The sequence below is a fragment of the Neltuma alba genome, unplaced genomic scaffold, assembly GCF_004799145.2.
Source record: "Neltuma alba isolate B1F8T4 unplaced genomic scaffold, ASM479914v2 tig00004558_pilon, whole genome shotgun sequence".
NCBI classification, from domain to species: Eukaryota; Viridiplantae; Streptophyta; class Magnoliopsida; order Fabales; family Fabaceae; genus Neltuma; species Neltuma alba.
The window spans coordinates 281,804-293,731 of NW_021633765.1; the positions used below are offsets into that span (position 1 = coordinate 281,804).

Below are 11,928 nucleotides of genomic sequence, written 5' to 3' on the forward strand. Positions count from 1 at the left end.
TATTAAGATTCAATATCTCAATATCATCATTTTTTGTTAACAGTTTTTAGACTAAAAGATTAAAAATATACTTTTTTAAAGTCAAGGAACCAAATCAAAATTTTATGTAAATTAAAACTTAAAAGACTAAAAATATATTTTAACCTTTAAAAAAATCCAAATCCCTTCTACACACGTCAAAATAAATTAAAAATCCAAAAACATAATTATTTCATAAGCTATCAAACAGTCCCTATACATGCTAAAATTAATTTCAAACATGTATCTCGTAAACTACTATTGCTTTTCAATTATACTCAGAAATCAATCTTATAATCAATTTTATAAATTCATTGCAACCAAATTCTGTTTTTTCAACTCAAACCCAAACACACTCTTAAGTTTTCTCAATGACTAGTACATAATAAAGAACTGAATAAATCAGCATCTCTTAAAAAACAATTAAAATTTATTATCACTCCTGAATGGTGATAACTATTCAAAGAATGTTTCAATTTTTAAATCTTAATCTGATATAAACTATATTTCTTGTCGCCTTTCTAAATTTCTCTATAACATCTGTCATAGGTCATTCATTTCCCCCTTTGTTAACTCCACTGATCTGCACATACATTTATAATTACATCAAATGGAATAATTGCATGCGTTGAATTGTAAATTGAATTCTATGGATTGAAAGCAGAAGAATGCAAAAAGCACAAACTCAGAAACTATATACTGTAATTCAAATTATAGATGACGAGGTGGGAACTGCACAACTTGCTTGATCAAAACCAGGAACAACCAAAACATCTACGTATAGAGAACAAACTTGATGGCTTGGGTTCGGCATCAGACTCTGGTTTCTTCCGAGGAAGATGCTTAAAGAATGCTTTCACCGCTCCTTCCACGCCATCCTCGTTTTCTATGGCCTTTGCTAGTTCAAGTGCACGATCCTTTACCTGGAATCACATCATATTGCACATATAAACATGATGGTGATAGAATTTCTGCTACACTGCTAATCATAAACTTCCTTAGAGTTTCAAATAACTGAAATGCTCTGCACGACATCTCAACCATGGGCGATAGGCAAGTCCTATCATCGTAGCTGAAAACTAGTTCTTCTCAACTAGCAAGCAAAAGCAGAAACAAGTATATCTCTCATAAATTGCTTTTTTGCATCACAATCCACGTTTTAGTATCATGCATCAATAATTAGCAGACAATGCGTAGAGTGGTTAAGGTCCCTCTTCACTTCTGACATATATATATATGCTGGCTTTCATATTATCAAACTTAAAAGTGACAGAAGGTTATATTACCTTGGAATCTAGCATAAAATTTATTGCGTCAACCAACTTAGTCAGAGAAAACTCATCAACTGGGATGGGTTCTGGACCAACTCCTTTGGCATGAACTCGTTCTCCCCAAAATGGTTGATCACCAAAGAATGGAACTACGGTTGTCGGGCACTACAAGGAAACATTAAAAAATAATAATACTAATAATAATAATAAAAAATTCCTTTCAAAAAAAAAAAGACAGAATCAGAATATATGAAACTTGGTTATGTTGAAACGGATCGCAAATCTAAAATCGTCAAGTTGTTGGTAGAATAGAAGATCGTATTTTTATTGTGTTGGATTCGGATAAATTAGGCCATTGCTTTAAGTTAGGAATAGGCTTCATTTTAAGTTGCTCCTGGAAGATACGCATATGATGGGAGATTTTTAAGGAAAAATAGGTCGGGGTTTTTGCCCCAATTTCTTAAACGTTGGCTGTAACAACTCAACATAGGTAGTAGTATTATATTTCAATTATTTGTATTTGATCTATTATGCAGAGAGAGAGGGTCTATAAATTACTTACTGCAGCCTTTAGCCCAGCAGCCGTAGTTCCTGCACCTCCATGATGTACCTGGAAGAAACGGGGAAAAGAATAATAACTTGCAAATACAACCAAAAGTAAACAAAAAAAAGAGAGATTTTACCAAAAAAGAAACAGAGAGAGATTTGTGAGCACATCATTAAGAATGAAAAATCAAAATTTCCTACAGAAAATTTTTCGGAGAGGACTGTGACTTGTCATGAAACTAACAAAAACGCGATCTTATTCCACTCCACAATTTGCTAACTAAACCTGTGCCATAACCATTTTTATTTATTTATTATCTGAGTTCACTAGCCATTTCTTTTCATGCTAGGATGCAATACAGATGTAAAAAAAAAAAAAAAAATTACCAGCAGTAAAGTAATTGAAGTCAAATCTTTTCGAGCATCCTTAGGTCAGCATCAACACACACCAGGCAAAGTAAACTTAGATGCACTTATTATTATTAGGCCTATGTCATGACCATATGAAGTGAATTTTTATTACAGCCAGATAGATTTAGCAGGGCTGTTGTGTCCCACATTCATGAGATGAACTACAGTTCTGCCCAAAATTTGGAATCATGCTCAGCTTAGTTTATGGTTGGGCTTTGGTCCAGGATCCAATCATAGTTTAGAGTCTCCGTTCACTTCATTGACCATGGCTTGAAATCTTGGGCAATTCAGGGTATGAACACACACCAGGCAACGTATTTAAATCAAATGCGAAGTAGACAAAGCAAGATCATGGCTGATTTGGTTCAAACATGGGTTTAGGATTTGCTCTGCCTCAAACATGAGTCTAAGAAAATAAATGAGAGCTTACGGGTGCTTTTTTTTCTAACTGGGTTTGGGTCTTGCAAACAGAATACCAAATATAGTCTAAACCACCTAAGATAACTACCATCATGCAATAACTACCTATGATGGAGATTATTAGCATGTCAAGCATTAAGATGGAGGTTCCCAAGAATATTGAAGCCCTTGACTGGCCAAAAAAATTATAGTAAACTGCTAAGTTAGAGCAGAAAGCCCAACACACTTAGACAAGTTTGAACCAGCAATTTAGCTGGCTGACACTAAAACTCCTCTACATCTACCATGGCACAAATTTCTGAGAATTACAAGATTTATGTTAGTGATTTCCTGATGTCAAAGTATCTTTGAAATTGTGGCGAACCAAGATTGATAGAAACAGAGGATCTCACCACAGCCTTGCAGCGTAAGAATAGCCAGTCATGAGGGCAATTATCCAATAAGTATATAGAGTCTTTTGGTTCTGCCACTGAGAAGAAGCATAAATAGTTTAAAACCAAAGACGATTACTACAGAAAAAGAAAGTAAGATTTTATCTTACAATTTCCAAGACCTCCCCATCCTTTATTGATGATGCCCCTCTGTCCAGTTTTTTCTAATGCTTCTACAATGATTTGAGTCATTTTTTCTGGTTTTTGAACAGGCTGTAATAAGTGTACAAGAAAGAGATGAAGTAAATAAGATCAAAAGAGCAAGATAAAATAAAAATCAGTTCATGAAATCCAAATTCCCTTCTTTATTATTTAGCCGTATACGAAGCCTCAAGTATAGCAGACAGACAATCGTTAAAAAAGGACAAAACTTCAAACAGGGGAAGTACCAAATTGTACTAAGGATGCAATAATACTAACATCCTCATAATTCATATATTATCCTTTATATTACGTAAGTTCGTCATCAAGGAGCGAAAAGACCTAGTAACCAGAAGGCAGTTAATTAATAATGGCTCTTTTAAGCATATGGTAATTAAGTAATAATTCCTGAACCTTAGCTTTAAAATTTTAGGATGTTTTATCTCATTCAGCGTTGAAAAATAGATAAAACCAATTAATAGGACCATCTGATTCTCATTTGAAATGATATTTTCAATAGTCTTTTACGTGTTTGTAAAAAGTGAAAAAAAAAAAAATGAACACCTTGCAGAGTAGACCCTCTGTAAATTATGATACAGTCAAGTTATATAACGATTAACTGATGTTGCAGATTGGCATGTCTTGGAAACCATTTCCTGCCCATTGTATATCAGAACCAAATTGAAATGCCTGAATCTTTTTCGAAGAAGACAACATAAAGTTCAAATGTGCTTTAGCACACAGGAATGATATGGCCAAAATGCGTAATGGAAATAAGAAGACTTACCAGGCTACCAAATCCAATGTAAATAGGCTTGTTACCCTCTTCAAGCCACTTCACGAGTGACTCTGGGGGTTGATAGTTTGATGCAAGATCAAGGAAGCAAAACCCAACAACGTCAATTTTTGGACCCCAGTCTGCAAACCAAGAAATAACGGAGATTAGATGCTCCTGTCATGGGTCTGGCAGCAGAAGATAATACAGGTTATGTTTCAAGCACTTGACACACCTTTTACATTGGGTTAACGGTTCAAATAGGATGAGAAAAAGAAACAATATAACCATTGGAAGAAGTTCACTTACTTAAAGGGAGAAAAATAAAAACCAAAAAAAAGTTTTTTTTCCCCTTTTGTTTTGGGGGTTTTTTTTGGGGGGGGGGGTTGTTTTGTGAAGAATGAAAAAGGATAGAAGAGGAAGCGACATGCCCAAGATTAATTGACGAGGCTTTTCCCAACAGCAAAGCACACTGTCTTTGCCGAAACATTTTCCTTAATTGAAAGAAATAATTTCATCAAAAGTTCTTTTTATTTGGCCCCAAAGAACAACAGCATAAAATAAACATATATCAAAAACAGAATCAAGGGCAACGAACTGTTATGATATGAAATGCTATAATGTGCAGCACATAAATATGACTATAAATATTTGTCCAAGACAAATTTGACTATAAATATAAAATGTTATGATTGAGATCTAAAGCAAACCTTTTGGTTTAGGAACAAGGTGAGGGCTCCATATATATGCATGCGGCACATCATTATCAGAGCCCTGGGCATCACTTAAATATGTGACTGGCCGCAGCTTCAACTTTTTCTTCCTAAGATCATTGATCATGTCTCGTATTCCCAGCCAAATGAATGAGTCAACAATTTGATATGAAAGCTGAAATAGTGATACATGACTAATTTCCAGTTAAAATACGTGGACAAAGAAAGTGAAGGAATCATAAGAACTGATACAAATTTAAGAAACTCACCCTATATCCTGCTGGTTGCTTTACACGAGACAAAGGATGTGGAAATTCACTGGTAGGCCTGAAGGAAGAAGACAGTACACACAATGTAGATTTAAATTTACCGCAAAACAATACTAATAAACACTTTTCAAAAAGCATGAAATAAAATTTTGTACACTAGAAAATGCTAAAGTAAGATTACATCACCAAGATGAAACTTACGTCCATGGCATTGTAAAAAAAATATGTATTGGTATTTTCAGTGCCTCTGCCACATGGGTATGACCTAAAATTGAATGTTCCAATGTTCATCAGCAAAGTATGATAACCAGGTATGAGCGTGCCTGATTAAGAAAAAGATAAGATTTATTTCACATGATAAAATTGGCTGAAGTATAAGATATCGTATGATTACATTACAGAAAGACAAATTTTATTAGTGAAGTACTTTTCTCTAAAACATTTGAAAACAAGTAGAATTGCCTTCATACCATCCCAATATCAAAAGGGGAATAGTGTGTGAAAACTTCGATTGGTATTTGAAGATCATGATGACCATTGCTTTTTTGAAGAAGTCATTTCTAGATCTTTTTTCCAGTTCATAATTACATTCTTCTGTCAGCCATTCAGGATATTTGCACCATGTTTTTGTAATCTGGACGAGGGAGTTACACCAGCTAGTATCCACTTTCAAGTAGAATCACTAGTGTAACCTAGAACGAGCCAAAGCAGAAGCAAACTGGCCAGTTTAACCAGAAATCAGTCAACGAACACTGGTTTGTGGTTGCACAATTTCATCTTTGTATGAAATGGAGTCACCAAGTTTGGAGGTTATAAAAAACGTGAAAGAGTTACCAAATTAAGAGATATGAATGACATAGTAAAGTCTTGTGGATTAAGAGAGTAGCTAAAATAATGCACCCAAAAGGAAAGTGGCATAAGTGTCTTTCTGTGATTATAGTCGAAACAGAGGTTGAGGAGTCAGAGTTATGTCATCAGAGTCCTTCAATGATCTATTTGTTTGTTTCATTCCTTTTCCTCATTACTTTTGCATTCCCAAGGCATTTCCTAAACAAGATTTCATGCTTGAGCTATAATCCCATGTAATTATCATTTTGAAGTTATTTGATTTAATAATTAGAAAAAAAAATAATATTAATTTAGTGAACATTGCAAAAACTAAATTTCTCTAACGAGCAAATTAGAGGGACAACATGAAAGAAAATTAAAATCACAAATTTAACCAATCATATCAAAATGCTACTGACAAGAAAAACCATACCATATGCTGGGGGATTGGCGATAATTGCATCAGCTTTGAAAGGAATGCCAGAATCCATATCAGGTTCTTTACAAGCTGGAAGCAAAGAGTAGATTATATTTTTGATTTGCTTCCGTTGAATACGTATCTCGGAAGGTCCTGAAGGCAGGAAGCCCTTATTTTTTACCATATCTGCTCCAGAAACAATTTAAAAATTAACATGTAAAATTAAAATAGTAGAAATGCAACCATAAAGATAGTAGTTATTAAATTCAAAGATCCGATCTGAAAATCAATGTGTCACATGTATTTTAGGACCATTTCACTGGAACAAGCTCCTTTCAGATTGCAAATTTGAAAACAAAAATGAAAAAAGATATTTTTAAAGGGCTGCCCTGACAAAATAGAAAATGTTTAGGAGGATGACTATATGCTAGGAACATACATGAAGGCAAGCAATTGTATTCATTTAAGTTTTAACTATGCAAAATAAAATTCAAAGTTACAGATTTTTTTTGGGGGGGGGGGGGGGGACATGACAGCCAGATCAATGTATGATTCAGGATGCATACTCCCGAATTCAAACACCACAGACATTCTATTGGATAGGCAAGAGAAATGAATTTTACAATTCTGAATTTACAATAATACAAAATACAGATAGGCACAGTTGTACCAACTGGCCCACAAGCACAAACACTTGGGGGGGAGTTCCAGTAACATTGCGTTGATATCAAGATACACTCAAATCAACTTTACACATCACAAGATTTTCCAGCCCCACATGTACTATAGTAGCATCATTTCAAAGTAGTCTAAGAATAAAGTGTTTGGCAGTAAACATAATCCAACCACATAAAATAACACCCAAGAAGACGACAAAAAGTGTTGTGAGTGTAAGAACTATGAATGGAAGACTCTCGCATTTATAACCATTATTGTAATATGATGCATAAGAGTTGTATGAGTGTGCATGATACATACAGCCGGCAAGGATTTTCGGATCACCGCCTAAAGGATAAAATTCCAGCCCAGCTGTCAAGACAAATTCCTTAAAATTTGAATGAGTTGCTAATCTTACACGATGACCATAGTCCTGCAAGCAAATTCATGCAAAATCCTCAGTTTTGAACTCAATAAATTCTACAGAAAAATTCAATACAAAAGAAGGATATCTCAGTTTACCAATATTTTACCCCAGGATAACCAATTTGATTAATTTATAAATTACCTAATTTTCTAATAGCAATATCTGCAGCAGGCATTCCTAGCCCAATGGCAACGACAGAAAGTAAACTACCCAAAAAAATAAGGGCGACTTCTGACTGTAGAAAACTATAAATGCCATTAAATCATTAACCTCCATATCGAGTAAAAAACCTAGGTCTTGACTTACTATTACAGCCAATGATAAACAGCTAAAATGTGCCAGATTTGTCAGAGAAGAAACAAAAGACAAAAGCTTTAAATTCTGAATATTTGGAAAAGAGATAAAAGCATGCAGCATCAGAGATAGAAATAACAGCATGTACCTAAGCAGAGTACCTTTGGCAAAATAGTCACATATTTGATCTATTTTACAAAGGACACATTGCAAAGTTTATGATTTAATAATCCAGTTGCAGTCAAACCAGACACTTGTTGCCAAAGCCAAACCCTGTTGGATATGTATTTATCCAGAGGCTGTCCTTGACTGAATCAGAAAGAGATCAGAGAGTCTTGTTGCATTCATGCGTTCTATTTCTGTTCTTTTAAATAATATTTGTAATCTTGCTTCGCTTAAATGTTCGAACATATCATGTTTTTGTTTAGAATAAATTTCTTTTACGAAAAGAGATTCAACAAAGGATTACATGGATATGCAGACACATATGTATAGCATTCAAAACATGGCAGCCATAAAATGAGACATCTGTTGTCTCTCTATACCTGCAACCGCTTGCCTATTGCAACAAAAGGTTGTACATCTCCACGTGTCCCAACAATAAGCATTACTATCTGTAATGGGGGTATGTATTGAAGGTCTGATGCTTCAAGTTGATGATCATCAACAACATTATTTACACGTAATTGAGCGCCAAGAGCTTCAGGCTCTGCATCTCCTGGAATTTCAAATTCTACAGTTCCGTCATCTTTTACAGCTGCTATCCTGTTCAACAATTTAAGCTGCATAGTTGTAAAGTTCAGTGCTCGAGGTTTCAGGCTTATAGGTTTAAAAATTAAGATGATAATGATCAGAAGATAAATGAAAAGAAGAAAAATTAGGAGAAGGGGATAATAGAAAACGGTTGGATGAAACACAGTAACCATGATCGTAATCCTAGTTAGTTGAGCTATTGGCATTGCCTCCAGCTTTTACACGATGCACCTTTTTCCTCTTCTCCTAACATCTAAGGAAGAGAGAACTTGAGAGACACTCATCATATTATGACCCACTTGACATGTTTTTTGTGAGAATGTTATGCTTGCAGAATATTTTATATGTTCAATGAAGTCCACTACCATATCAAATGCTTCAAAGTGCTTTGAACGACATAGTAGAAACCACATCGCAAAGGAAAAAAATTTGTCAGAAAAATTGGACAAAAGTCTTGATTCAACAAGAATACAATCATATTATTCATCTTTCTACCCCAGAAGTGACAGTCTTAAAGTACAAGCGAGAGATATGATGAAAACTGCATAACAAATAAGCTCAATTATTCAAGCTTGTTTTAGCAAGTTTTTCTTCCAATTTCTTATTCCACCATATTTTCTTTCCCAATGGATAATTGAGATCATTTCAAATGCCTATGTGTGAAGACAAGCATCCCAGAGATCAAAGAAAACATTGAAAAGAAAGAACAAAGAAAAGCATCTACATTCTTCCAGTCAGAGATGAAAGATATTCCTAGGTCTTTACCAAACAGCTTAAACTTATGCATCACAAATCTTTGATATGGAATAAATTTTTCAAAGAAAAAGTATCCCAGAGACCAAATTTTGCAGCCCCTGTTCTCATAATTATATTTTTTGGCTGTAACACTCCTATATGTTTCCTACATTTCAAGCCCAAAGTCCTTTTATGTGAAAGATTTGTGTTAGATATGAAGGCCGTTCAACTGTCTACCTGACAGTTTAAGCCATTTCTAGCATATAGTGAGTAATAAAACTGTAACCTTTTCCGCCTTTGTAGAAAAGGAATAGAGTTCCATCCAACTAAAAAGTCATTGGCAAAAGTTTTTTCATTTCCATTAAAGTTCTAATTCTGCTTTCCAGCCATAACCTAACTTTACAGCCACCATAATTCTATAACAATTGTTGCGGTTAACATGCAATGAAAGTCAGCCTTATTCCCTTTGCTTGATATGGTAAATAAACAACTACTCTGATAAGAACAGTTAGCACTACCCATTAAAAGGAAAAGACAGAGGAGAAGAAGATGAAGAATTAATTGGAAAATAGCGATCAGGGATTAAATTCAAGGACAAAAATCAATCATAAATCTAGACAAAATACCTTCTCCTTAACAGCAATTTTGTTATCAAAAATCTGAGCTGCATCTTTAGGCCGCAGATGTCTCTGTCTCTCAGTTTTTGATCTTTCCAACTTAATTTGATCTGCACTTGAATCTAACTTGTCTGCATGGGATGTTTCTGCTGGCAAGGTGTTCATCTTAGACAAACCCTTGCTAGAATTGCCTGAATGAGGAGAAAACAAGACTACCATTGGTATATAGCTCAGAAATGTGCAATATGGCTAAGATATCAAGTAAAATACTATTTTTACATTACTAAAATGTTTAGAGGTCCTTATGACAGTTTACAATGGTTTCATCATCAAGATAACCGTGACAACAAAACAATATGCTCATTCCATGTTTTTTAGACAGAAAAGATCATTAATAGTAATTGTTAAAAAATTGTGGTTTGCAGCCAGAGAATGCGGATCGTGAAAGATTGACCATCTCTATATCTTTATATAAAAATTTAATAACTTTAAGAATTAGTGGAAGATCAATTAGGGAGTAATTGTGGAGAAGACATTAAAAAGTTAAGAGGAGCAGAAAGATTGGTTCCAAAATTTGAAGAACAAAGGAAGAGCAAAGAGGTAGGCTGTACAGTGCTGTGCCTCCCGTAGCTAACCTATTCTTTTATGGAAAAAATAACCCGCCAGACTATTTCAGTGGTCCACATTCAGATTGTTCCCTCTCCCCTCTCCTTCTTTGACAAGGTCCTAAACATATTACGATTGATCGAGACAGCTTATTGTAGGTGAAGAGGTCAAATTACCCCTTATCTCATTATATTCCTATTACATGCCTCAATAAATTTTAGATATAAGAAACTTTTACTGAATATTAAGTTTGACAACTTCATTAACTCTTCTGAGCTATATTTATTGGATTGGATAAGTTTAGTCAATCCTCCTCACATCTGCTTGAGTGTTCGCTTGATGAGATGCTTTGGCCAGAGTGTTCAGAGGTTCATTTTACAAAATTTGCATATGATTGCAACTTTTTAATGATATCCCAAAGTATTGTAATTCCAATGAAGGGGTAAAGGGACATTTTCTGAGGATGTTGTTCTTTTATTCCTCGTTCCCCATCAATTGTTCCAGCTTCACACCAAGTAATGATTGACAGATTCCAAACAAAGAGGACGCACGCTAGAACCTGCTATCTTAGAAGCCCAGTGAAATAAAATCTTAAAGTTTATAACTGAAAAACTTTCGGTTTATTGAACTAGTGCTACCCATTTGCGATATCCACTGTCATCACATATATGTACCAAAATACACGCATGCACGCACAATGCAAACTTCGGAATCAAAATTTCACTAGTCGGCAACTTCTCCTAATTAAATGAGACTAAGTAAACCATGTTTGCTCTAGAAAAGTAATTCATGTCTCATGCCAAATGTTTTTGTCAACCATCACAAATAGCGGCCTTTATTGGCTCAATAAATGAACTTAAAAACGCTGATAAAATTGTTTTAATTCGTCATGCATTTTCCTAGCCGCAAGCACATAAGTCGAAATTTAAGAAAAGAAGAAGAATACAGTTTCAGGAAAGAATCTTGGGAATCTGTTCTCAATTGTCGACCGATAAGTCATAATGAATATATTTTTCCCTTAACTACTTGTACCCCCTAATTCGCTAAATGCTTTGTCGATTTGCAAAACAAAAGCTCAACGGCTTTCGGGCCAAATTTCACATACCTGAAGAACCAATGCCCCCATTATCAACTGAAAGTCCAGTGCCAACATCTGTAACACCATCCACTTCCTTACTAGTTCTTCCGCTTCCAACACTTACTTCACGCTGGACACTAACAGAGAGATCGCTAGAACTGGTGGAACTGGAAGAAGAGCTCCGGCGGATTCTGGACAAGTCCGCCATTGCCACTGTCAGCCCGAGGAAGCTATATCGATGGCGTTGATCTGGATCCGGCGTGCTGTCCAGAAGAACAGGGATAGCATATAGAGACGAGAGAGAAAGGAATATATATATATATAATCGAAGAAGCGAGAATTCAGAGACAGAATCTTTCGCCGAGATTCATGACATGGCACATCCAGAGGGTAAGAGAGAGAATACGTGAAAAGGCTTGTTGGCGAAGAAAGAAACCGAATGGTGGTGGCTCGAGAGTGACGCACGTATGTGTTTGCGTGCTGCGTGGGGTGATTTTAGAAACCTTTTCCGACAATACAC

The 11,928-nt window shown here is 35.2% G+C and overlaps 1 protein-coding gene across 2 annotated transcripts; it reads right to left on the reverse strand.

The window, feature by feature from the left end:
- Positions 1–702: 702 nt before the first annotated feature.
- Positions 703–11,616, reverse strand: LOC114745190 (sterol 3-beta-glucosyltransferase UGT80A2-like). Of its 2 annotated transcripts, XM_028933342.1 has the most exons (14): positions 11,436–11,616; positions 9,734–9,915; positions 8,165–8,401; positions 7,220–7,331; positions 6,257–6,427; positions 5,197–5,260; positions 4,996–5,053; positions 4,724–4,901; positions 4,026–4,156; positions 3,208–3,310; positions 3,059–3,135; positions 1,852–1,899; positions 1,305–1,454; positions 703–941 (listed from the first exon to the last, which is right to left on the reverse strand). In XM_028933342.1, exons 1-14 carry the CDS (start codon positions 11,614–11,616, stop codon positions 768–770), a joined length of 1,866 nt encoding a protein of 621 aa, XP_028789175.1. In that variant the 3' UTR covers positions 703–767. The 2 variants fall into 2 exon arrangements, with proteins under 2 accessions (XP_028789175.1, XP_028789176.1); XM_028933343.1 differs by lacking the exon at positions 11,436–11,616 and having other exon boundaries at positions 8,165–8,384; positions 9,734–9,821.
- Between the last annotated feature and the right edge of the window lie 312 nt (positions 11,617–11,928).